The sequence below is a fragment of the Chelonoidis abingdonii genome, chromosome 11, assembly GCF_003597395.2.
Source record: "Chelonoidis abingdonii isolate Lonesome George chromosome 11, CheloAbing_2.0, whole genome shotgun sequence".
Taxonomy (NCBI): Eukaryota; Metazoa; Chordata; order Testudines; family Testudinidae; genus Chelonoidis; species Chelonoidis abingdonii.
Window position 1 is genome coordinate 31189772 of NC_133779.1, and position 22201 is coordinate 31211972.

A 22201-nucleotide genomic window follows, 5' to 3' on the forward strand; every position below is an offset into this window, starting at 1 on the left:
ATAGGTTGCCGACCCCAGCTGTATGAAGCAGCCACATTGTTGGTGCTAGGCAAGAACTGAGTCCCTTGGACACAAAAGCTGAGCCCTAGTGCCAGTCCGGGGAGGGTTTTAAGAATTCGAGGTTTGGAACACACACGAGTTCAAACTTCTTTGCAAAAAGATAAGTGTCATCCAGCCCATCCCCCCAAATATCAGTGTGGTGGGTTGATTTCAAAATAAAGTTATCTGGTGGGCTGAAGGGAAGCCAGACTCCCACAGCTCCAGAGCCAGCTACCCGGTAGCCCTCAGACTGCAGCAGTTTGTCTAATGGGCTGTCCCAGTACTGGAGACCCTGGAAGTCCTGCGGGCCCCAGCAGCCTACCAGGCAGCCTGCCAAGAAGCCAGGATGACAAGTTGTCAGGAAGCCAGATTGGAAACCAGGCAGGACTGAAACCTGAGGAACTTTGTCCCAACCAAACCCCCTCTGCAGAAAGCGTTGATTTCAAAGAACAGGCAAATTCGCCATGGAATAATTGGAGGAGCTTTGCTTCTCCCTGTGAACCCAAGCCACGTGCCGTGTTTCTTCCCCATACATTGCCAGAAGCATTTACCTTTTCAGTTTGCCTGCTATGAATATTGTCCAACCAGCCCCTGGTTCTCATGCTGCACTATAGGTCAACAACAAGGGGACAAGTCCTTTAGCCCCAGAGCCACCCTGGTAACCTCACCCACCCTCTAGGTTCTCCTGTCCATCTCCACAGCCCTTGTTTGAGATGTCCTGTATAGAGCCCACCCTTGCCTGGCAGCTTCCCAACTCCGCACCACCCAGAGCTGCTGCTGCAGGGACAGCTGGCTGGGCTCTTGCTGGCACGCTGGCTGCCTGTGGAGCTTACCGAGGCCCAAGCCTTGGAACTCCGGCAGCGCGGCCGACGCGCACAGCTGGTAGAAGATGTGGTAGTTCCTCTCGGCTTTTGCCTGCACAGAGATAAGCAGAACAGCTGGTTTGTCGAGATTTTCCTGGATCCCTCCACCTCTTGCTACCTCATTCCTCTGGCTAAAGGAATGCACAGGCCACGTCAGATACCGCTATCCCCTCCTCCACAGTAACAAACCTGTGCTAGGATGGGTATCTGGCCACCCATGCTTAGTGGCTGGTTCACATAAGAGAATAAGGGACTACTATAGCTACCAGCGAAGGGAGTCTCTCCCTGAGCTCAAGAGGAAGAGCCTCCTGCTTTTGGAATGGAAGGATCTGAGTTCAGACTCCCTCCCACCCAAGTGGGAGCTCGTGGAAGAGCACTGCAGTCTGGCTACATATGCAAATCTTTCAGGTTTGCCTGGATCTCAGGGCATCTCGGCCATCTCCCCACCACCAGCTCCAGCCAGGAAGGGAAGGCACAGAAGGCAACAGGGAAGCATTTCTCCAGCTTCCCCCATTGGAATTTCTGGTCACTGTTTCTGGAATAGGCATTTTAGTTTTTTTTTTTTTTTTTTTTAGCAATATAGTGGATTTTCCCTTTAAAAAATGGAAAGCTGCATTTTAAAAAGGGAACTTTCCCCCTGGTCAAAAATGTTTCCTGCTTGAAAGTCAGCCAGCCCTCCTGATAAAAGACAACCAGGTCTTGCTTTCACCAATTTGCTCACTGGAAGGGGGTTAAGGTAGCAATTTGGACCCAAGGTGGGAACCTTCTAGCTTTGACGCCTGCCTCGGTCAGCCAACAGAGCTCCTTAGTGTAAGCAAAGGGTCTGTGGAACTTCCTTCCCCATGATTGTCTGACGGACCCTGGATTTGAACTTTCAGTAAGCCAGCCAGGCTCAGCCACTTCCTTGGGCTTTGCCACCAGTGGGAAGTTTGCTGAGGAGGGCATTCGTTGGTGTGTTTAACTCGCTCACAAGCTCTGGCCAAACTGGTTGTGAAAACCACACTTGCATCCAGGTCCCTTTGGTTGGCAGGCTTTGAATGATGGGGTCTTAACTTTTCCATGAGAATTTACTGAAGTTTTTTTCAGGCCTTCCCTTTTTCCAGCTTTACCACAGAAAACAGTGATCCTGGGGGGCTGTTTGGTTCTCTCTCCGCCCCCACACACCCCCATTTTCTTTTCACAAGAGTTAAAGCATCACAATGAAAAATTAAAAAACACTCTCCATGGCCTTTGTTGTGTTGTGTGCAGGGAAGGAAATCGCAAGGTCTTCTGTTTCCTGTTGTCAAAAAGGCCCTTTTAACTCTCACGTTTTTGTTCAGGAAGTTTCCTGAAGCTCTCGGCAAGCTGTGGCTGCACAGACCGGGCACGTCGGGGATGGGGGAAGGATATTGAGATGACAGATTAAGAATCCCATGGAGCCTTGCATCTTGGTCAGCAACAGGGGCCCAGCTCAATCTTAATGAGCGAGCAAGGGCCCTGGGGCGGGAGTGTCCAATAGTCAGAGCACATCATGCAGCTTCACCACCACCTGACATCCATGCACCCTGCCAGCCCTGGGCAGGTCATGGTGCCCTCCGACCTCAGCTGCACGCTGGGAGTGCTGCCCACCGCACACAGGGGCTAAGGATTTGGGTAGTATTTGGAGCTTGCATTGAAGGAATGCCCCAATATAGGCATAGGGACAGCCCTGCCCACTAGCTAGCAGGGGGAGCCAAGGGGAGATTTACTTCACCCCCAACTCAGAGGGCCTCGGGGGGGGGGGGGGGGGAGTTCTCTCTCTCACACACACACGGCACTACCTCTCAGACCCTTCCCAGAGTCCAGGTCCTCAGCATGCTGAGAGCCAGAGCCTGGCTGAGGCTGCAGTCCCAGCCCAGGCAACAGGAAAATCCAGCGAGGGAGGGGACTCGCCAGCCACCCTACGCCATCCCTAAAGGGGCTTTGCTTACTCGGACCCAGTCGCCCACTCAGCAACATCCAGCTGCCGTTCTACACCCCCTGCCCCGAACAGGGCCCACCTGGAAGGTGAGGCGGGATTTCTCCAGCAGGTAGGTTTTCATGGCGGCCCCGACAATGCGATACTCGTGGCTGAAGCAGATTTCCACGTATTTCCCAAAGCGGCTGCTGTTGTCATTCCTGGTGGTCTTGGCATTTCCAAAAGCCTGATTGGGAAGGGAAACGGTGCTTAGCCCTTACATGGCACTTTTCACCCTAAATCTCCAAGCACCTAGCCAAGAGCATCCTTCCCCCCATTGTACAGGTGGGAAAATGGAGGCAGGTGGGTGTGGGACTCTCCTGAGGTCACCCAGCAGAGCTGGGAACACAGTGTAAGTCTGAGTTTTAGTCCAGTGCCCTGCCCACTAGGCCACATTGCTGACTTGGTCTATGCACCCTTCACCTCTGCACACCCCACTGCCTCCACCCACACTGGGCACACCTGGAACCATGCAGGTACAGGGCTGATCAGTCTGCAAGCCCTGAGCTCTCTCCCCTCCTAGCTGTGTTCACAATGAGAAGGCTGGCATGGGGCAGGCCTTAGGCAGCATTCCCCCAATGGTGGGTCCTGACCCTCCAGTGGTCATGGGAAGGTTCTAGATGGGTCACAGACCCAATACGGGGGCGGGGGAAGGAGGCAGGTGTCACAGTGGCAGCTCCTGTCCCACTGACCTGGACCCAGTTCCCTTCTCCTGGCAGACAGGGTCACAGCATCACTCTTATGGCCCAGCCACCCAAGCTGTTATGACAAGGGACAGCTGGGCCAAACCTGTCGCGATACTGCAACCCTTATTGAGCCGGGCCCAGATCTGCAGGACAGACTCGCTCACCAACACATGCAATTGCAAAGAGAAAATGCCATTGGTGGGTTGCCTTTGGGAACCGTGGTTCTAGGGCCTGGTGCCCTCGGGAGACCTCACTGCAGCAGCCTGGAGCCCAGGCAGCAAGCAATCCTACTGAGAGTCGTATAGATATGGGGGTTCAGTGCTGAGACAGGCTGAACACTGAACGAGGCCCAAGCTACCTGCTCTATAAGCCCCAAACTGAGACAACCAGCCTCCCTTGGAGGAGAGGGGCTGGGAACACAGCGGAACTGTGCCCCAATCAAGGTGTGCATGGGGAGATGGGTCTGTGCAGGATCAGAAGAGTCTTTGGGATGCTGAGTGGTCCCCAGACACCCTCATCCAAGCCCACGAAGCATTGCCAAGTCACTGGATGTAGCCAGCCGGGCCCAGGGCCGGCTCCAAGCTCCAGCTGAGCAAGCTGGTGCTTGGTGGCAGATTCCAAGGAGGGGGGGCATTCCTGCAGGTTGTTTTTCCCCCCTTTGATGTTCCAGCTGCCCTGTAGGGGGCAGCAGCACAGAGGAGGGGAGCGCCCTGCTGGGAGCAGTGCCAGGTCTGTAGCAAGCCTGGCAGTTTTGGGTTTCTCCCCTTTCGCCACTCCGGCCGGCCAGCGTTTTTTTGTTTGTGTTTTTTGCTTGGGGCGGCAAAAAAAGCCAGAGTTGGCCCTGGGGGAAGAGCCCAACTGCCATCAAAGCAGCAGCAGAAACAGGGGAACAGGCACTTCTAGCTGTCACCCTTGCAAGTGCCAAACTTATTCTGCCTTTGGGTGGATCAGGGCAGCTGGCAGGGCTGTCCCACCAGCTCCCACACCACGAGTTCAGTGGGTTCCGGGCAAAGACACTGCCCTGCAGATTTCTTCTTGCTCTTACACCGTCCCTTCCTGGGGGCCTTGTTCCCACCCCGATCAGCCTGCAGGGAAAGCTCCTCCATGCTTGAGCCGTGCTGATGGACCTTGGGCCAGAGAGGCGTCCTGAGGTCCCATGAGTGGCCTTTGTCTCTGTGCACCACAGCTCTGTGCAGGGACGGCCCTGCCTGCTAGCTACCGCACGAGGAGCTGAGGGGATAGACAAGGGGAGATTTACTTCACCTTCGACTCAGAGGGCCTTGCGGTGGGAGTTCACCAAACCTTTCTATCCCCCAGATATGAGAGCTGTCTGCTTCCCTCACCTTGGGGAGGCCATTTATCAGAGATCCCACCATACAGCTGCAGTTGCTTCCCACGCCCGGGGTGGGATATCACATCTCCCACACAGAGCAGAGGGGAGGGGAAGAACCCAGGCAGGCTGGGAACTGCAGCTCCTTTCCAGGATAAAAATAAACCAAGACCCATAGGAAGGGAGCAGAGAGCTGCCTCCTCCAAGCAGGGCAGCCAGCCAGCCAACAGGACACGTGCCCTGCGAGCAGGGCAAGGGAAGCAGGAAAGTGAGGCATGCCAGGCCCCCTGCAGAGATCCCCTCCCTCAACCCCTTACCGTGCCAAGCACAGCTGCACGGTGGTGGGTTTAGTGGGAGCAGGGAGGAGACTCTCGCTCCAGGGGAAACCTGGTCACCCTACATCCATGGGGAGCTCAGCGCCTCTGCCCTTGGGGTGGCTCTGCTGCAGGGGAGCAGCCAGCCCTCCAGCAGAATCCACCCCCACTGCCTCCTTAGGGCACTCCTGCAGCCCAGAGGGACCCATGCAGCCCAGAAAGTCCATGAGCGGAGGAGAGGGGCCCCTCTATAGCCCAGTCTCATCTATTAGCAGGAGTCTTCCCACCCTACAGAAATCTGCTCTTTTCCCCCACAGAGCCTGATTTAAGACTTATAGTACTGAATGCACAAAAGTTATTGCATTGTTTAAATGGAAATAGTTTATGACCACANCCCCCGTCCCATGCAACCCCCTCCCGCAACCCGTCCTGCGCCCCATGCAACCCCCCAGCAAACCAGCCCTGCGCCCCCTGCAAGCCCCCTAGGCATGGCTAGGAAGTTCTCAGCCATTTGGAGACCACACAGATTCACCCCGTATCAGACAGCAGATCTAGAGCTACTACCCCTGCTCCTTCCCTCCCCTCCAGCACACCCACAAGAGATGACCAGCACCTACCTCCATGATGGGACTTGAGGCCAACACCTTCTCTTCCATGCTGGAGTCATCCAGGGATCCCCCGACCAGGGCAAAGTACCGCATGGCATATTTGGCCGACGCTGTCTTGCCAGCACCTGACTCACCGCTGATGATCAGCGACTGGTTCTTATTGTTCCTGCGGGACGCAACGAGAGCCCATCGCTGTGGGAGATGGGGGCTCCACGAGGGCACAGACTCAGCAGGAAGATGCCCTCTTTAGTCACGGCTGAACTGCCAGACGCTAAGGAGCCCAGCTGGGGAAGTCACATGTTTCTCCTGGCCTGGAGTTTGCTCTGAATGTCCCATGGGATCTCCCAGATGTGGCTGGGCCAGGAGCTCCCCGAGGGACCATCCAGCCCCTCTCAGTTGAGTTAGGACAGGCACCAAGGGGAGTCAGGGTGGAGCGGGAGGGATGAAGGCTGATGTGGGCTGGGTCTGAACCTGGCTTAGCACGCTGGTGCCATGGGGAAGCCTGCTGCACCAGGGAAACTGAGTCAGTTTGATTCACCCCACTCCCCAGCGGTTCTATGCACCCATCTAATGGGGAGGGACAGATGGAGTCTGGTTCCCCTTGCTGGGCAGGCTCAGCACTGCAATCCCATCAGGGGGCTGAGAAGGGGCCAACCCCCAGCATTTCCCTACTCCCCTCCAAGGAGAAACATTGAGCAGCTTTTCTTGGACAGGGGAGTTTCCAGACAGACCCTTCCTCACAGGGTTGGGTTTTAGTGACGCTCAGCTGCACTCCAGCAAGCCAGCCCCACACACTGCAGGAGCCAGCCCCACCCATCCTGCCACCACTCTTCTGCCTCGCAGAGACAAATGCAGATTCACCCTCCCCACCTGTTTCCACCACCCTGGCTGAGAGCCAGCCCCAGGGAGCACTGGGTTTTATTTTAAAGACAGCTGCTCCTGGCTCAAGCAGCCCTTTCCTTCCCCCACCATGATGCCCCAAGAGGGGCTTTGTTCCCATCCCTCCCCAATAGCTGGGGAGAGCAAGCATCTGCCCCACATACAGCTTTAGCAAGTGCCAGCCTCCCCTGGCCATTCCCCATAGCCAGGCAGAGCGTGGAACTCGGCTCGGTCTGGGGAAGCAAGCAGTGGGGCATGCACAGAGCCCTGGTTACACAGTTACCTCCTCCAGGAGCTGCTGAGGAGGCACTCGGCCGTAATTAAGCTGCTGGGGTCTTTCTGGTGCAGTTAATAGGCTGGGCTGGCAGGGGCCATTCTAGGGAGCTTATTTGGTCTCACCTCAACATTGTTAGCCAGGTGTTTGGTTGCTTCACCCCCAGTTCTCTGGGGCTCCATGCAGAAGTGACCCCCCATGGACCTGGGCATCAGGACAGTGGCATGTACTGAACCAACACTAAGGTTGTACCTTGGGCTCTCCCACATCAGCCACCAGCTCCATTAAATCAGAGACGAAACACCCTGAAGAGTCTGCAGTTGCAGATGTTTGTCTTAGAGTGTGTCTACACAGGAGTGGGAGGCAAGGTTCCCAGCTCAGGCAGACATATCCCCACTAGCTCTGATTGACTTGGGTGCTAAAGATAACGCAATGGCAGTGGCGCAAGTGGTGCGGTGGGTAAGCCACCACCAGAGCCGTAACTAGGTATTTTTGCACCCCAGGCAAGAATATAAAATTGCGCCCTCCCCCAGGGGCAGCTCTTTGGCAGCAATTCAGCAGCAGGTCCCTCAGTCTCTCTCAGATGGAAGGGCCTGCCACCGAATAATGAATGAAGCAGCGGCAATAGAGCCTATGATTTTGGGGAGTCAACTCATGATTTTTGACCGCTTGGGCTGGTAACGTTGCTTCCAAGATGGTCTTTGGTTCCAGTCCAGAGAGGGACTCACAGGTTAAGAGAGGAGGGAGGTGCTGGATATCAGCAGTGGCCACTAGGGATCAGCAAGTGTCCTGAGAAAGCTGGGAGTTCAGGTCTGCAGGGCAGGGGTGGCAGGTTTGTAGAAATGGTGGTGCCGAGAACTCGCCCCCACCCAAACTCCACCCCCTCAAGGCTCTGGGAGGGAGTTTGGATGAGGGAGGTGGTCTGGGGTGCAGGCCCTAGGCTGGGGCAGGAGATTGGGGTGCAGGCTCGGGGGGGCTGGGAATGGGAGGGGGTGCAGAGAGAGGGGGTGCAGGTTCTGGGAGGGAGTTTGGGATGGGAGGGGTGTGGGCTGTGGCTGCAGAGGAGGGGTTTGAGTGTGGGAGGGGCTCAGAGCTCAGGCAGAGGGTTGGGGTGTGTGTGGGGGATGAGGGCTCTGGCGGGGGCTGGGAATGGGAGGCTTGGGATGTGGAAGGGGCTCAGGGCTGGGGCAAAGGGTTAAGGTGCTGGGGGGTGAGGGCTCTGGCTGGGACTGGGGATAAGGTGTTTGGGGTGCTGCAGGGGCTCAGGCAGAGGGTGAGGTGGGGGGGTGAAAGCTCTGACTGCGGGTGTGGGCTTTGGAGTGTGGCAGGGCTGGGGATGTGTTTGGGGTGCAGGCAGGCTCTCTGGGATGGGGCCAGAGAGGACTCCCCCGCCTCCAACCCTTTCCCTGCCAGCAGCAGCAAGCTCTGGGGGAGGAGCCCCCACTTTCCCACCCCCCCAGCACTGTCACTGCATGTGCTCCTAGGGCCCCTCAGGTCCAGGAATCTCTCACCTCCCCCAAGGTCGGTGCCAGGGGGTGCTGCGTGCACCTCCTCCCCTGCTGTTGCCCCTGACTGTAGCCTCACTGGGGCTGAGAGATGGGGCTGCCTCCTTGCCCAGCATGGGGCAGGAGCGGTTACTGCAGGGGGGTGGGGGGCAGGCTGTGCTGCTGGAGGGACCCACTGCAAAAAGAAAGGGTCAGGATGGGGGTTGGGGGGGGGGGGGAAGGAAGGGCAGGCTCAGAGTCAGTCTGCCCTGGCAGTGAGATGGGGGCATTTGGATCCTGTGGCAGCAGTTGCTGCAAGGAGGCAACATGGAGCTGCTCTGCTCCAGGCTTGGAAGGGGGGAAGGAAGCAAGTCAGGGTCCGGGGACACTCGGGGGAGGCAGGGGCACAGGTGGGGCTCATTCCAGTTATAAAATCTCTGCCAGTGGCCTCCCCCCACCACCACTTTGTGCCCCCCAGCTTTGTGCGCCTGAGCCAAGTGCCTCACTTGCCTTGCCCTTGTTACAGTGCTGGCCACCCCCACACACGTCAGCTGAAGCTCTAGGTACATACATGGGGGAGCCACCCCAGCCACAGCCACCCCGCTATATTTAGCAGGCTGGCTTGGTCGGAGCCAGCACAGGTAACCTCCCCCAGCAGGAAGTGACACCTACACTGGAGATGTACCTTGAAGGCAGACGCTCCCACGCTTCCCTCTAGAACAGGGTCACACGAACTAGCTTCAACCCCCCCAGCCTGAGTACCACGTACAGGCAGTCGCATTTGTGTCACATGTGGACCCATCAGAACTTGCTGAAAGCTTCCCTCAAACCACATGTCATGTGCCCACCCCCAGACGGATCAGCGCCACATGCTTCAAGGGAAGACACAAAAGGCCAAGGAACCAGTTTGTTTTGCAGCAATTTCTTTAGACTTTCGCATCCACACAGATGGTCAATTCAAGGATTAACAGAGCCACGGCCCCTGCTACAGACTGGCCCAAACAGAATGGGTCTCCCACTATTAAATTCTGGAGAGAGAGAAATTTCTGGGGACCCCCACTGCTTCCATTCTATTAGATTCTATGGGATTTCTCCCCAGGGCATTGCTCTGCTGCTCAGTCTTACCCCAGCTGAGCCACCCACTGGGCCTTTTCAGAGCCTGGGATTTTCAGAAAGGTAGATGCTTGGCTTCAACTGCCCTTCAGCCTCCGAGAACCCCGACCATGCTCTGTGCTGCTCAGACAGGCCACCAGGTTCCTCCCACTGGCCAAGGTTGGGCACTGCTGGCCATGCCCCACAGGCTCACTCCAGGTGCCAGCCTGCCAAGTTCCAGGCCCTTGGACTCTGTTTCGCCTCCCCCACATCTTTCCAACTGTGGGACACTTCTCCCCTGAGCCCACTCTCACTTCTTGTTCAGTTGCTCTGAGCAGCTCACAATATGGAGACTGGGAGATCCCCTGTGCTCCCCCCCCGGCCAGGATTCCTGACCTGTAACATTACTTGAGATCTGCAGTGGGGTGGCACCCACCTCTCGCAAGCACTCCCTGCTGGAGCACGCGTGTGCCTGCAGTTTTTCTCCGCTCACAGTGCTCCCTGTTGGCCACTGCGCTTGTCAGGAGGGTCTTTGGTGACTCAGCTCTCTGGCCGAGTCACTCTGTCCACAGGTGGGAGAAAAAACCACCCCTTCTGGGATGCACAGTCCCAAGTGTCCCCACTGTCCTGCAGCCCTCTCCAGACTCAGCCTTTAATCAGTCCAGTAGGGCCCATCACTGTACTGCTTGGTCCAGCAGGGTTGTAAGGCTCCTACTCCGGAGCTGAGCAGCGCCCAGAGGGCTTCTTCCCTGGGGACTCCTTGCCCCCTACCTGAGTCCTCAGTGACTCCAACCTTCCTGTGAGCCACCCCTCTTGGGCTCAGTTTGTGGAGTCAGCTCCTTCCTTGGGGCGCTGGTCCTGCAGTTCTAATTCTCTTCCTTAGGGCATAGCCACTTCCCCTGGTGCAACCCACTGCTCTGGGTCCCAAAGCAGGGACCCTTGAAACGCTGTGCTGCATCCGTTTACTAACTGCTACTCAACATTTCCCTAGGTCACTTCCCCGCAGCCCATCTTAGCCAAGTCCCTGGCTGGCTGCTGGGACTAAGCAGGCAGTTGCTGGCAGGGACCGTGGGAGCAAGGATGGAGATCCTGGCTGGCTGCTGGATCTCCAGCCTTGCTCCCACGGTCCCTGCCAGCAACTGCCTGCTTAGTCCCAACAGCCAGCCAGGAGCTATTCTCAGGCTTCCCTTGTCCCTGTTTAGCTGCCTCATCTGTCTGGCCCCTGCAGCCAGCCAGAACCTCCTCCTCCTCTCCCAGTCCCTGCCAGCAGACTGAACTCACTCTGGCCCTGCAGCTCCTTTTATATGGGCCTGCTGGGCCTGGATTGGCTGCATCCCACATGGCCTCTCTAGGCAGCTTGGAGGACTCTCTCCACTGCCCTTTTCTAAGGCAGGGCGTGGCACGACCTTGAGGCCTCCAGCAGGGGGCCTACTCCACCCCATCACAAGATCCCAACACAACATAACTTAAGTCCTGTTGTAGCTAATCAGCAATAGCAGCCCATCCCTCGGGATACAGCTTGGAAGGACCTGGGGTCCAGAGAAGTGGGGGGGTCCTCCTGCACCATTCACTCCAGCAGGACAAGGAGCCAGCCAGGGATGCTTACGTCACAGCATGCCGGATGCTACCTGCCAGAGCTCTGCTCACCTGGACATCTCCTTGTACGCGTCCTCAGCCACAGCGAAGATGTGGGGATCCATGTCACCCATGTTCTGGCCACTGTAGGCGTAGATAACTGGCTCCTCGTAGATGGGCAGCTGCTTGTAAGGGTTGATGGCAACGAGGATGATACCTGGGGGCAGGGGGGAGGACATTCAAACCCAGCCATGAGCAGAGGAGCAGGGCAGGAGATGCCATGAGAGGGATCCCCCAGCAGCTCAGATTAAGCTTAGAGTGAGGGGTTGGCATTTGAGCCAGCACTGTAGTGCGCCATGGCAGGTATTTGATGTGTGCAGCCATCACTGGGGGACTGGTATGAGCCTCAGTACCATCCCCCCAGCTGCCATTTTACAGCAGGAGGGGGGGCTAGGAGACAGAGGCGATCATTCCTCCCAGGAAGACCAGGAGGCTCATTTGTGGAGGGCCAGAAAGCAGTGACCACGTCTGGTCTCAGGTCACCTGGAAAGCCAGGCATGGAAACCTGGTGTCCAATTCCCTCTCCCCTCCTCCAGCCGCTGAACCCTGCCCCCTGGGCAGCACTGCAGGTTACCGAGCTCGAGGACTCCCCCACACAGAAGAGTCCCAGGAGAGCCAGTGACCAGGCACTCACCGCAGTAGGTGTAAATGGTGTTGGTCTCCAGGAAGCGAGCCCGGAGCGTGTGCAGCACGGCCGGCTCGTGGAGGTAGCTCAGCGCCACGAGGTCGTTCTCGCCTGACAGGTAGTCGGGATTGCGCAGGAAGGGCAGCTGGGGGCACTGGGGGTCAAGGGGGAAGGTCGATTCCTGTCATGGGGAAGGAGGTAATGGAGAACAGCTGAGCTTGCTGGAGCCAGTGCCCTCAACCTCAGTACAGTATTAGTCACTGCTCTAGCCCCCCTGGAAGGCACTTGGGAGGCTTCCTATGAAGCCAGGCTGGGTCACCCAGCAGCAGCTGCTCTCACCAGCCCAGACCTGATATCACCCCCAATCCCCTGCCACTTGGCCTCTAAGCCACCGCCACTAGACCAGGCAGCGCTGCACAGGACAGGTGGGATGCCAACCAACCCTTTGTCCTGCGGAAGGGACTGAGGCTCCTCATGGGAGAGATGCCAGCTCATCCTGCCGAGAAGAACTTCTCCCTCCCTCCAATGCAGCAGGCGAGGGGTTAGCGCAGGAAGACGGGCATTTGCCTGTTCCCAAAGCCACCTGCCAGGCCAGTCGGAGGTGGAGGACGAGCAGGCTGGGATGTTGCCCTGCGTACCGGTGTGCAGGAGGAACAGGTGCGAGGAAACCCAAGTTAGCCATGACTAGGGCCCTACTAAATTCACGGCCATGAAAAATGCATGACGGGCTGTGAAATCTGGTCTTGTGTGCTTTTACCCAATACTCTACGTATCTCACGGGGAGACCAGCGTTTCTCACGTCAGGGGTCCTGACCCAAAAGGGAGTTGCAGGGGGATCACAAGGTTATTTTAAGGGGGTGGCGGTATTGCCACCCTTACTTCTGTGCTGCCTTCAGAGCTAGACGGCCAGAGAGCAGCGGTTGTTTGCCGGGTGCCCAGCTCTGAAGGCAGTGCCCCGCCAGCAGCAGTGCAGATGTGAGGGTGACAATAGCATCCCATGCCACCCTTATGTCTGTGCTGCTGCTTTCAGAGCTGGGCAGCTGGAGAGCAGTGGCTGTTGACTGAGGACTCAGCTCTGCAGGAAGCAGCACAGACGTAAGGGTGGCGATACCATACCATGCCCTCTGCAGGTGGCGGCGCTGCCTTCAGAGCTGGGCTCCTGGCCAGCAGCCCCCGCTCTCCAGCCACCCAGCTCTGAAGGCAGTGGCACCAGCAGCAGCTGCGCAGATGTAAGGGTAGCAGTACTGCAACCCCTCTACAATAATTTTGGAAACCCCCTCTGCCAAAAAACCCTTCTTTTTGGTCAGGACTCCGACAATTACAACATCCTGAAATTTCAGGTTTAAATAGCTGAAATCGTGAAATTTACTATTTTAAAAATCCTATAACCGTGAAATTGACCAAAACGGACCATGAATTTGGTAGGGCCCCAGCTATGAGCTACAGGGCCGCTCAGGGGTGGTGGTGGGGGCAAGTGGGGCAATTTGCTCCAGGCCCTGGGCCCTGCAGGGCCCCCCACAAGATTTTTTGGGGCCCCTGGTGTGGGGTCCTTCACTCGCTCTGGGTCTTCAGTGGCAATTGGGTGGCAGGCCCCCTGCAACTGAAGACCCCAGGCCCCCTAAATCCTCTGGGTGGCCCTGATGAGCCATCAGCGCCTGCTTTGTCCAGTTATGCTTTGAGGCACTTGCCAGATGTCTCTGAGCAGCCTCCAAGCCATTGGCGGCGACCCTGTAGCAGTGAAGCCAGGCAGAGCCATGGCTTGTCCTAGGCAGGGCCAGGCCCTCCAGCCAGGCTTACAGTTCTGTCAGGGAGGTCATGGAAGTGGTGACTTTGAATCAAGTTGGTGACACTTTGGAAGTGGCAGCAAACATGCTTCATGAGACCCCGCAAGCAGAGTGGGCTTTGCAACCCCACGCACCAGGTTGTAATGCCAGACATTTGGCCCATCCATCCCTCTGCAGATGGAGACGAAGGGGCCAAATCTCAGTGGCACGGCAGTGCGGGCCCAAGTGCTAGGTTGCAGTGCCTGGAGCCCAGCCCAGTCCCACAGGACAGGAGCTGTTGCTGCAGTGGGGTGATCTCACTCTCCAAACCCACCCTCAGCACCCACGCTACACTCACGTACACTGATGTAGTGAACACCACCAGATGGGGACCTTCCCATGGCTTTCCCCAGCACTAGTGCCCTGAAATTCACTGGCACATTAGGCATCGCCGGCAGGGGGGGGGGGGTGAGGGCAGCACCTGTGCTTGGTAGAGGGGAATGCCACTCGCAGGGGGAGGGTTGGAGCACAGATGCCAGTTCCGCAATGAGGCCAGGCACTCCCCATCCTGTCTGAAGCTGCCAGGGCACCTGCTCCCCCGGTCGCAGCAGGGGGCTGGACACAGAACTCCAGGCAGCCCCAGGAGAGCAGTCTGCTGCCAAGCTCTGCAGACGCCATTCCTACCCCAAGGAAATGGGATTTGTCAGAGCGACTGGGCAGACAACAGGACCCTCCGTGGAACAGAGCTCCACCCCTGACCACAGAAGCCCCCGCTGTGCCTATTTCACCAAACTAAGACCCTGTCAGTACCTGCTCATCTGCACTGCTCTTGCCTGCAGCATGGATCTGGGACTGCTCTCACCCCAGGGAGCTATGCAGCTTAGAACAGTGTCTCCCCCCGGCACCCCATGCACTGGAGTTAGTGGGTGTGGCGGCGGTGGAAGGCTGGGGTGCCACCTACTAGACCCTGAAGGGCAGAAGGCTCCCTGCCTTACCGAGCCATCTTCCAGGCGGAGATGGAGGAAGCTGTCTCCTTCCTTGTAGCCCCTGGTTAGTTCTGCGGATTTCCAGACTTCCAGGCAGTCAGGGATCCACACCCGGGTGCCCTGCAGGAAAAGCCGGGGAGGGGGGAGAAGCCCAGAAACAAGACAAGCAGCCGCCATCAGACACAAGAGAAGAACAGGACTACTTCTGCTGAGCCCCTCCCCCAGCTGCTGTGCCAGGTGCAGACCCCCAAACCCACCCCCAGGCTGAATGAGTGAGTGGAGGGGTGCCGAGGTACGAGGGGCGACCTCTTCACCCAGCTACAGGAGGTCACTTGGGAGCCTAGCTGTGCTCTTCACTGGCCATCTCCAGGGTCTGAAGGTAGCAGGGAGAATTTGGCAGGGCGGGGGCTGGGATGGTACCGGACACCTGAGTTCCTGCAGTGGAAAAAGGACAAGAACTGGCCAGTGGGAGATGCACTCACCTTGCAGGCTTAGGCTGAGACATTCAGCCTCCTCCATTGGCTTTGTTCTCAGTGCTCTGGCAGCCGAAACTTTGGTGGTTCACAGTCACTGTGGCCTTTGTTCCAGTCTGTTTAATGCCCCCTCAGTGCTCACTTCAGCTACCAATGACTCATGGAGAAGAGCCCAGCTTTGCCCCCTTCCCACGCCCTGGCTGGCCAAGACTGCAGCAGGACGACCAGCGCTGCTGGCTAGGCCCGTCTGGCATGAGTCAAGGGGCTGCACTTTCTGCATCCCCTCAGGTGGGGGAAACCACCTGCTCCATGACTGGCTCTAGGGACAAATCTCGTCTTACAACACTGGGGAACAGCAAGGACAAGCTCTCAGGCTGCACCCAGGAAGAAACCCTCTCCCCAGCTGGCAGTTTGCCTACAAAAGCCCTTCCTAGCATCTGCAGAGAACCAAGCTAGTCACTGCAGACAGGCCTCTCCCTGCACACCCAGCCCCATTCGAAGGCAACAGCCATTGGCAGCATCAGGGCATGTCCATCCGGCTGCAGGGGCCTAGCAAAGCAGTCTGTTATGCCGCTCCGCGCAGGGAGCCACTGGGATGAAGGCTGTGCAGGAAGGGGGTGTGCTGACTCCAGACCAGCTAACAGAGCAGGGTTACAAAATGCCTGAGACCAGGAGGACAGAGCCATTTTGGAGCAGAGTACAAAGGGGGAATGGCTCGAGCCGCTACTCCAACCGCAGCAGCATTCCATGGTACGGAGGCCTGAGCATACACCAGTGGTCAATGCACAGCTGCAATGCAGATGCCTGGATTCTGTCCTGCCAAGGCAGCAGACTGGAGTCACCTGGGGAGATGCACATGTGGGACTGGAGGGCCATAGGAAGTGCTGTGGAGCAGGGTGAGCTGGTACGTTCCTCTGGCCAAAGTCAAGAGATTGTGCCAAGGGCACAGAACAGACAGGCCTCTGGGTTCTCTTAAAATCAGAGCTCAGATCTGGGGCCTGACTTGGCACTGAAATTCTCAAGTGCCAACATATGAGCAGCCACCTTCTCAGCAGAGGGTCTGCCAAAGCATGAAGACCCCCTAAGCTTATTTCTACCTGCTTAGGTTAAATCTTCCCCAAGGTACAAGTTCTTCATTGTCCCTCAGATGGTATCGCTGCCACCACCAAGTGAGTTAGACAAAGATTCAGGAAACGGACCACTTGGAGTTCCTGTTTCCCCAAAATATCCTCCCCACCAAGCCCCTTCACCCCCTTTCCTGGGAAGGCTTGAGAATATACCAACCAAATAGGTAAACAAGGTGAGCTCAGATCAGACCCTTGGGTTTTCAGGACACTAAACACAAATCAGGTTCTTACAAAGCAGAACTGTTATAAAGAAGAAGAAGAAGAAGAAGGAAAAAAAAAAAAAAAAAAAAAAGGTAAAAGCAGCACCTCTAAAATCAGGAAGTAAGGTAATTTTACAAGGCAATAAGATTTAAAAGAGGATTCCCCACTAGGCAAAACCTCCTGTTTTTTTGTAACTTTGAATGTACAAGCTAAAACAAAAAAGATAAGCCAACACATTTCCTTGCTATTACTTACAATTTTTGTAATCTTGGAGGCTTATTTCAGATAGGGGTTTAGGAGATAGAGAGGGGCCAGGGCCGGGCAAGAAAAACTGTCCCGGAGAGAGCAAAGAGCACAAACAAAACCTCTCCCCTCCCCCCCCTGCCGCAGATATGAAAGGATCTTCTTCCCTTACTGGTCCTTTTGGTCAGGTGCCAACCAGGTTGTTCGAGCTTCTTAACTCCTTACAGGTAAAGGAGGGATTTTGCACTACCCGGAGCTGTATATCTATGACACAGGCTCTTTCTTAGTTAAAGCAACAGCTCCAGGTTCAGTTAGCAAGAGACGCTGGGGCTGGGAGGACCAAAAGGAAAGGTGATGCCTGCTAGATTTCCAGCCCCACCCTAGGTCCTGAGCACATCTGTGCCAGCATTTGCTTGGGGGCTCCCACAAACTGGGGTTACAAACAAAAATTCCCATCTGAAGCTCAGAAAAGCACCATTAAAATAGCCCAAAAGTTTCATTTCAGCGGGAGTTGCCCCAGGGTGAGCCTGATGCATAGAGGAGACCAATTAGTATCATGTAGGTCACTAAAATTATTGATAACATAGATGAATCTCTTAATTACTCTAATTTCTCATAGCATCATCTTTAATTCACCCTTCAGCCATGAGTTCTTACTCCTCGTAAGGGAGCTGCATGCAGGTCTTTCAGCAAGGCCCAAGAGGTTTAGTTCTTGCAATTTTTCCAATACAGAAAGATCAGCAGGTTGGACTTTTGGGGGGGGGGGGGGAGAAGCCCTTCTGGAAAAAAGTGGCATGATTCCCACAGTATGAAACCCACAAGCGCAAAGAAATCAGGTGGAAGTTTCCACGAAAGAGGAATCTGTCATGGACTTTAGGTTAGAAACCCGGGAACAGTCCAGCTGGACCAGATCGTTTGTCCAGTATCCAGTCTCGGATTGTGGCCAGCATCAGAAGTTGCACCTTGCTCTGAAATAAACTTCAGCATTAAGCAGGTTAGAGTCTGCACCCTCCAAATTAGATCTCCTAATCGCTTCTATTAGAGATTCTCTTAAACTCCTTTCCAACAGTTGTTGGCACCAACTGTGGCCATTTTTGAAAACCTCCCCCCACCCTAGCTCAGTGCAGAGAGAGGAAGAGAATGGGCCAGAACCAGGGAGAAGACAGGTACCCATGGTATGTCGGCAGGGCCGGGACCCCAGACCGGCAGCAGGCTGAGCAGGTCCAGCGGATGGAACCCCTGAGTGGCAGTGAGCTGAGCCGCTCAGCCCACTGCTGGTCTGGGGTCCTGGCTGCTGGTCCTACACAGCCCACTGACAGTCAAGGGTCCAGCAGCCAGAACCCCAGCCAGCCAGGGTCCCGGCCGCAGGCCCTGCTCAGCCCGCTGCCAGCCTAGGTGAACAGAACCCCAGACCAGCAGCGGACTGAGTGAGCCAGCGGCGTAAGATCAACATTTCAATTTAATTTTAAATGAAGCTTCTTAAACATTTTGAAAACTTTTTATTTTACAATAAAACAATAGTTTAGTTATATAATATATAGACAGAGACCTTCTAAAGAACATTAAAATGTATTACCGGCACACGAAACCTTTAATTAAGTGAATAAATGAAGGCTTGGCACAGCACTTCTGAAAGGTTGCCGACCCCTGAGCTAGACAGACCAGAAATAAGGTGCAAGTTTTGAACAGTAAGATAATTAACCCTTGAATTATTTATCAAGTGGATCCCCCACCACTGGAAGTTCCAAAAATCCCAACTGCTCTAAAGAGATCTGCTTGTGCTCAGAGCACTTTATTCAGGAACTTCTATAGCTTGTGTTATGCAGAAGGTCAGACAACGGTGCCTCCTGGCTCTCCATAAAGCAGTTACGTCTCGGACACTAAACCGACTCCACAGAAAATGCGATGCTAGAGCAAAAGCCGAATTCGGAGCTCTCTGAAGGACAAGGTCTCCAAGCATGTCACTTCCCAAGCCCCTTTTCACCACTGAGGCCCCAGAGCATTCACTGGAAGAGTGAATCCAGCAACAGCAGCGAAAAGGAGCGTTATCCCATTCGGGCGAGTCGGAGCACAAGTTAATTAGCAGTTCTCTAAAGCAGACATGCAGAAGACCAAATAGCACAACCCAGAACTGCTGAGAGGATTTATAGAATTCCGTTATCAAATCATGACCAAGAATTTACATTGCAACGCTGCTCACACAGAGGAGCTCTCCCAGCTCTGAGCTCAGCTGATTACCAGGCAAAAGCAGCATTGGCTGCGGGCTTAGTTCCCGTTTTTGAAGGCTGGCCTAGTAACCCCGATCATGAATCAAGTGTGTGACATGAACTGTGACTGTCTAGATCATTGTTGCAACAGGATCCTATGGTTGCACCAGTTCTTATACAGACGAGGCCAAGTGGGGTGTCTATGAGAAGGTTGTAGTTTGCTGGTTATGATTATGCTGTCTGTATGTGTGTGACTCAAAAGATAGCCTCTCCACCCCAAAGAGATGCCTGAAAGAAACTGGAACAAGTGACAGTAACTACAGGGGTGTGAGTGATAGCTGTACCCAGACTAGGAAGGAGCCTAGTCTGAGACAGCAGCTTATTGGAACATCTGAGGAGATTTCATCTGTATTCAGTTTCCTACTGTATTGCATGTTTTATTTTGCTTGGTAACTTGCTTTGCTCTGTGTTATTACTTGGAACCACTTAACTCCTACCTTTTATATTTAATAAAATCACTTTTTGCTTATTAAATTAACCCAGAGCAAGTATTAATATCTGGGGGGAGCAAACAGCTGTGGATAGCTCTATCACTGTTAGAGCGTGAACAATTTATGAGTTTACCCTGTCTAAGCTTTATACAGAGTATAACAGATTTATTTGGGGTATCTGGTGCTGGAGACAGGAGCGCTTCTTAAGCAGTTTTCAGTTAAACCTACAGCTTTTGGGGGACATGGTTCAGACCTGGATCTGTGTTTGCAGCAGGCCAGCATGTCTGGCTCCACACGACAGGATACTGAAGTCCCAGGCTGCCAGGGAAAACAGCCTCAGAGGTAGTCTTAGCACATCAGGCATCAGTGCCAAGGGGGCTTCTGTGATCCAACCTGTCACACCAAGACCTGATGCAGTGCTCCATTTGAAGAGCTAATACATCTGCATTTCTATAGCAGACAGCTTTCTATGGAAGGAGTCCCAGCGCCCTATTTTACAGAAAGGGAACTGCAGGCTGAGGGCCTGACATATCTGGACATATGGAGTACAGGGCAGTGATGAACATGATACACAAAGTGCAAGCTAAGGACAAATCAGGCCCAGAGAAGTCAGTGGCAGAGTAGAAATGAAGCCAGGAGTTCCAGTCAGCCCCTGCTCTAGTCACTAGCAGGGCCGGCTTTATGAACGGCGGCGGTATGGGGCTTCGGCGGCAGGGGGGTCTGCTCCAGGTCTTCTGTGGCACTGAAAGCCCCCCTCCCCCCACCGCCAAAATGCCACTGAAGCCCTGGAACGGAACCCCCTGCCGCTGGGTGAGGGGAAAAAAAAAAAAAAGAGAAAAGATGCCTAAGGCATGGGGCCCTCTTAGGCACGGGTGCGGGGCCCGATTCCGGGGAATCGGCTTAAAGCTGCCCCTCATCACTAGAGCCCACTTCTTTATTCTGCCCAATCAATTCCTACTAATTAAGTTTCTCTTTGGATATTAGGAATAGTGTGGCTATATTCCTTGGCACCCAGAAATTCTACAAAATGTAGATCTACCCACACAGATTAACACCTCATAAGAGAAACCAGAGGCCTTTTGTAGTCCAAGGAAAGCTCCTTTCCCAATACATACAGCCCAGCTTTCAAGGATAAGCTCTGGGAGGAGTTTTAGCCCCGTGCAGAAGCCCCACAATTCTGTACGTTATACAGTCTATTTTAGATTTGCAAGGCCAGTAATATATCATGCTCCCAGCTGGCTCCTGCCTGCCTGTTGCTAGAAATAGGGACTGCAAATTTCACAGATTTGCAAAATCAGCAAAAATGTAACTTGGCTCAGAGCAAGTGTTTCTGTAGTGTGTAAGACATGTGTTAACAAAATGTTAACAAAACAAGCAGTGAAGAGTTAAGTCTAGAAGACTTAGAACAGCTTTTTTTTTTTTAAACTACTGTATGGCATTGTATCCCAAAACCCTGTGCTGAAAATATTTAGGTTGCAAAGGTAAGCATTTCAGTGTTGCGAAATGCCAGAGTTTAGGTTACCCATGCAACCTAACTCAGTCCCAGCTAGAGCTAACGGAGTAACCGGTAGCAGTAGTAGGTTATTTTCTATATGACCAGCCACTAGAGAGAGATGGCAACAGTTTGCCACTGGCTTTCACAGTTGTTTGAAAAAACTTCTGGATTAATCCCTGGTTGTATTGGGGGAAAATGTGCTCTGGCAGTTTGACCCTTCTGCCCCCAGCTTGTCCCATCCCCTGGCTCCTGTTCCCAACCCCACCCACCCTACTGACTCCTTCCTACTGGGTCCTGCAGCTCACTTCCCTGCTCTGCATTTCAGCCAGGCTGTTTGCAGGGGGCACAGAGCACAGGAGAGATTCTCCCAGCTCTCAGTTCTAGTGACTGGAGCCTTGTGGCCCATGCCAGCTGACTCAGGCTTGCAGGTCTTCAGCTGTGGAGCCGTTTCACTGCTGTGTAGACTCCTGGGCTTGGGCTACAGCCCAAGCTCTGGGACCCTCCCACCTCACAGGGTCCGAGCTCAGGCACCAGCTCAGGTTCAGCTGCAGTGCAGATGCATCTCTGGTGCCAGGAGGAGCAACTGCAAGGAGAGTCCTGCTCAGCCCCAAACTGGAAGACAATCAGGGCAGAAAATCTGAGCTACAAAACTCACAAGAGCGAGCGTGACTAAACGAACTAAAGTTCTCAGAGGTTTTAGTTCTGACAATTTGAGCACTTTATGGGGGCAGCAAAAGGTCCCTCTGGCACCACGGTGAACCCCCTTCCCCTACTCATGCCAAATTTCAAGGCTGTGCTGCAAAGCAGCTGTACCAGAACTTTGCAATGAGACCAAGTATATAAATTAAAAAAACAAATAAAGAGACACGGGCAAGGAATAGTTTTCCCTAAGCTTGTTCCTGGAAACACCAGAACCACTTTGGCCAAAGCTTTTTAATCCCATTTCAAACACAAACAAGTCAAAGTGCACTAGGGGATTTTTAAACACACAGCAGCAAGCGTTGTGGTTCTGGGGCAGGTCTCAGATGTGGAGCACCCACTGCTCTTATCCTTCAAGCAGAGTGGGAGGGATAGCTCAGTGGTTTGAGCATTGGCCTGCTAAACTTCAGGTTGTGAGTTCAATCCTTGAGGTGGCCATTTAGGGATCTGGGGCAAGATCTGTCAGGGACAATACTTGGTCCTGCTGTGAAGGCAGGGGACTGGACTCAAGGTCTCTTCCAGTTCTAAGTGATACACTATATGGAGATAAATATTGCAAGTCTTAATCTGCAGGAAAAGGAAACCCAGCGCTGAGTTCAATCCTTGAGAGGGTGATCTAGGGCAAAAATCTGTCTGGGGTTTGGTCCTGCTTTGAGCAGGGGGTTGGACTAGATACCTTCCAACCCTGATATTCTATGATTTGATGGAGTTG

At 54.5% G+C, this 22201-nt stretch overlaps 1 protein-coding gene across 1 annotated transcript in view; it reads right to left on the bottom strand.

The window, feature by feature from the left end:
* Window positions 1–22201, bottom strand: part of LOC116835810 (unconventional myosin-Vb-like) — a 67942-nt gene that overhangs the window by 33124 nt on the left and 12617 nt on the right. The window contains exons 2-7 of the mRNA XM_075071355.1: window positions 14563–14673; window positions 11814–11985; window positions 11192–11336; window positions 5825–5981; window positions 2921–3064; window positions 873–954 (exon numbers count right to left, since the gene is read on the bottom strand). Coding sequence (XP_074927456.1) covers window positions 873–954; window positions 2921–3064; window positions 5825–5981; window positions 11192–11336; window positions 11814–11985; window positions 14563–14673 — 811 coding nt within the window. The remainder of the gene's footprint in view (window positions 1–872; window positions 955–2920; window positions 3065–5824; window positions 5982–11191; window positions 11337–11813; window positions 11986–14562; window positions 14674–22201) is intronic.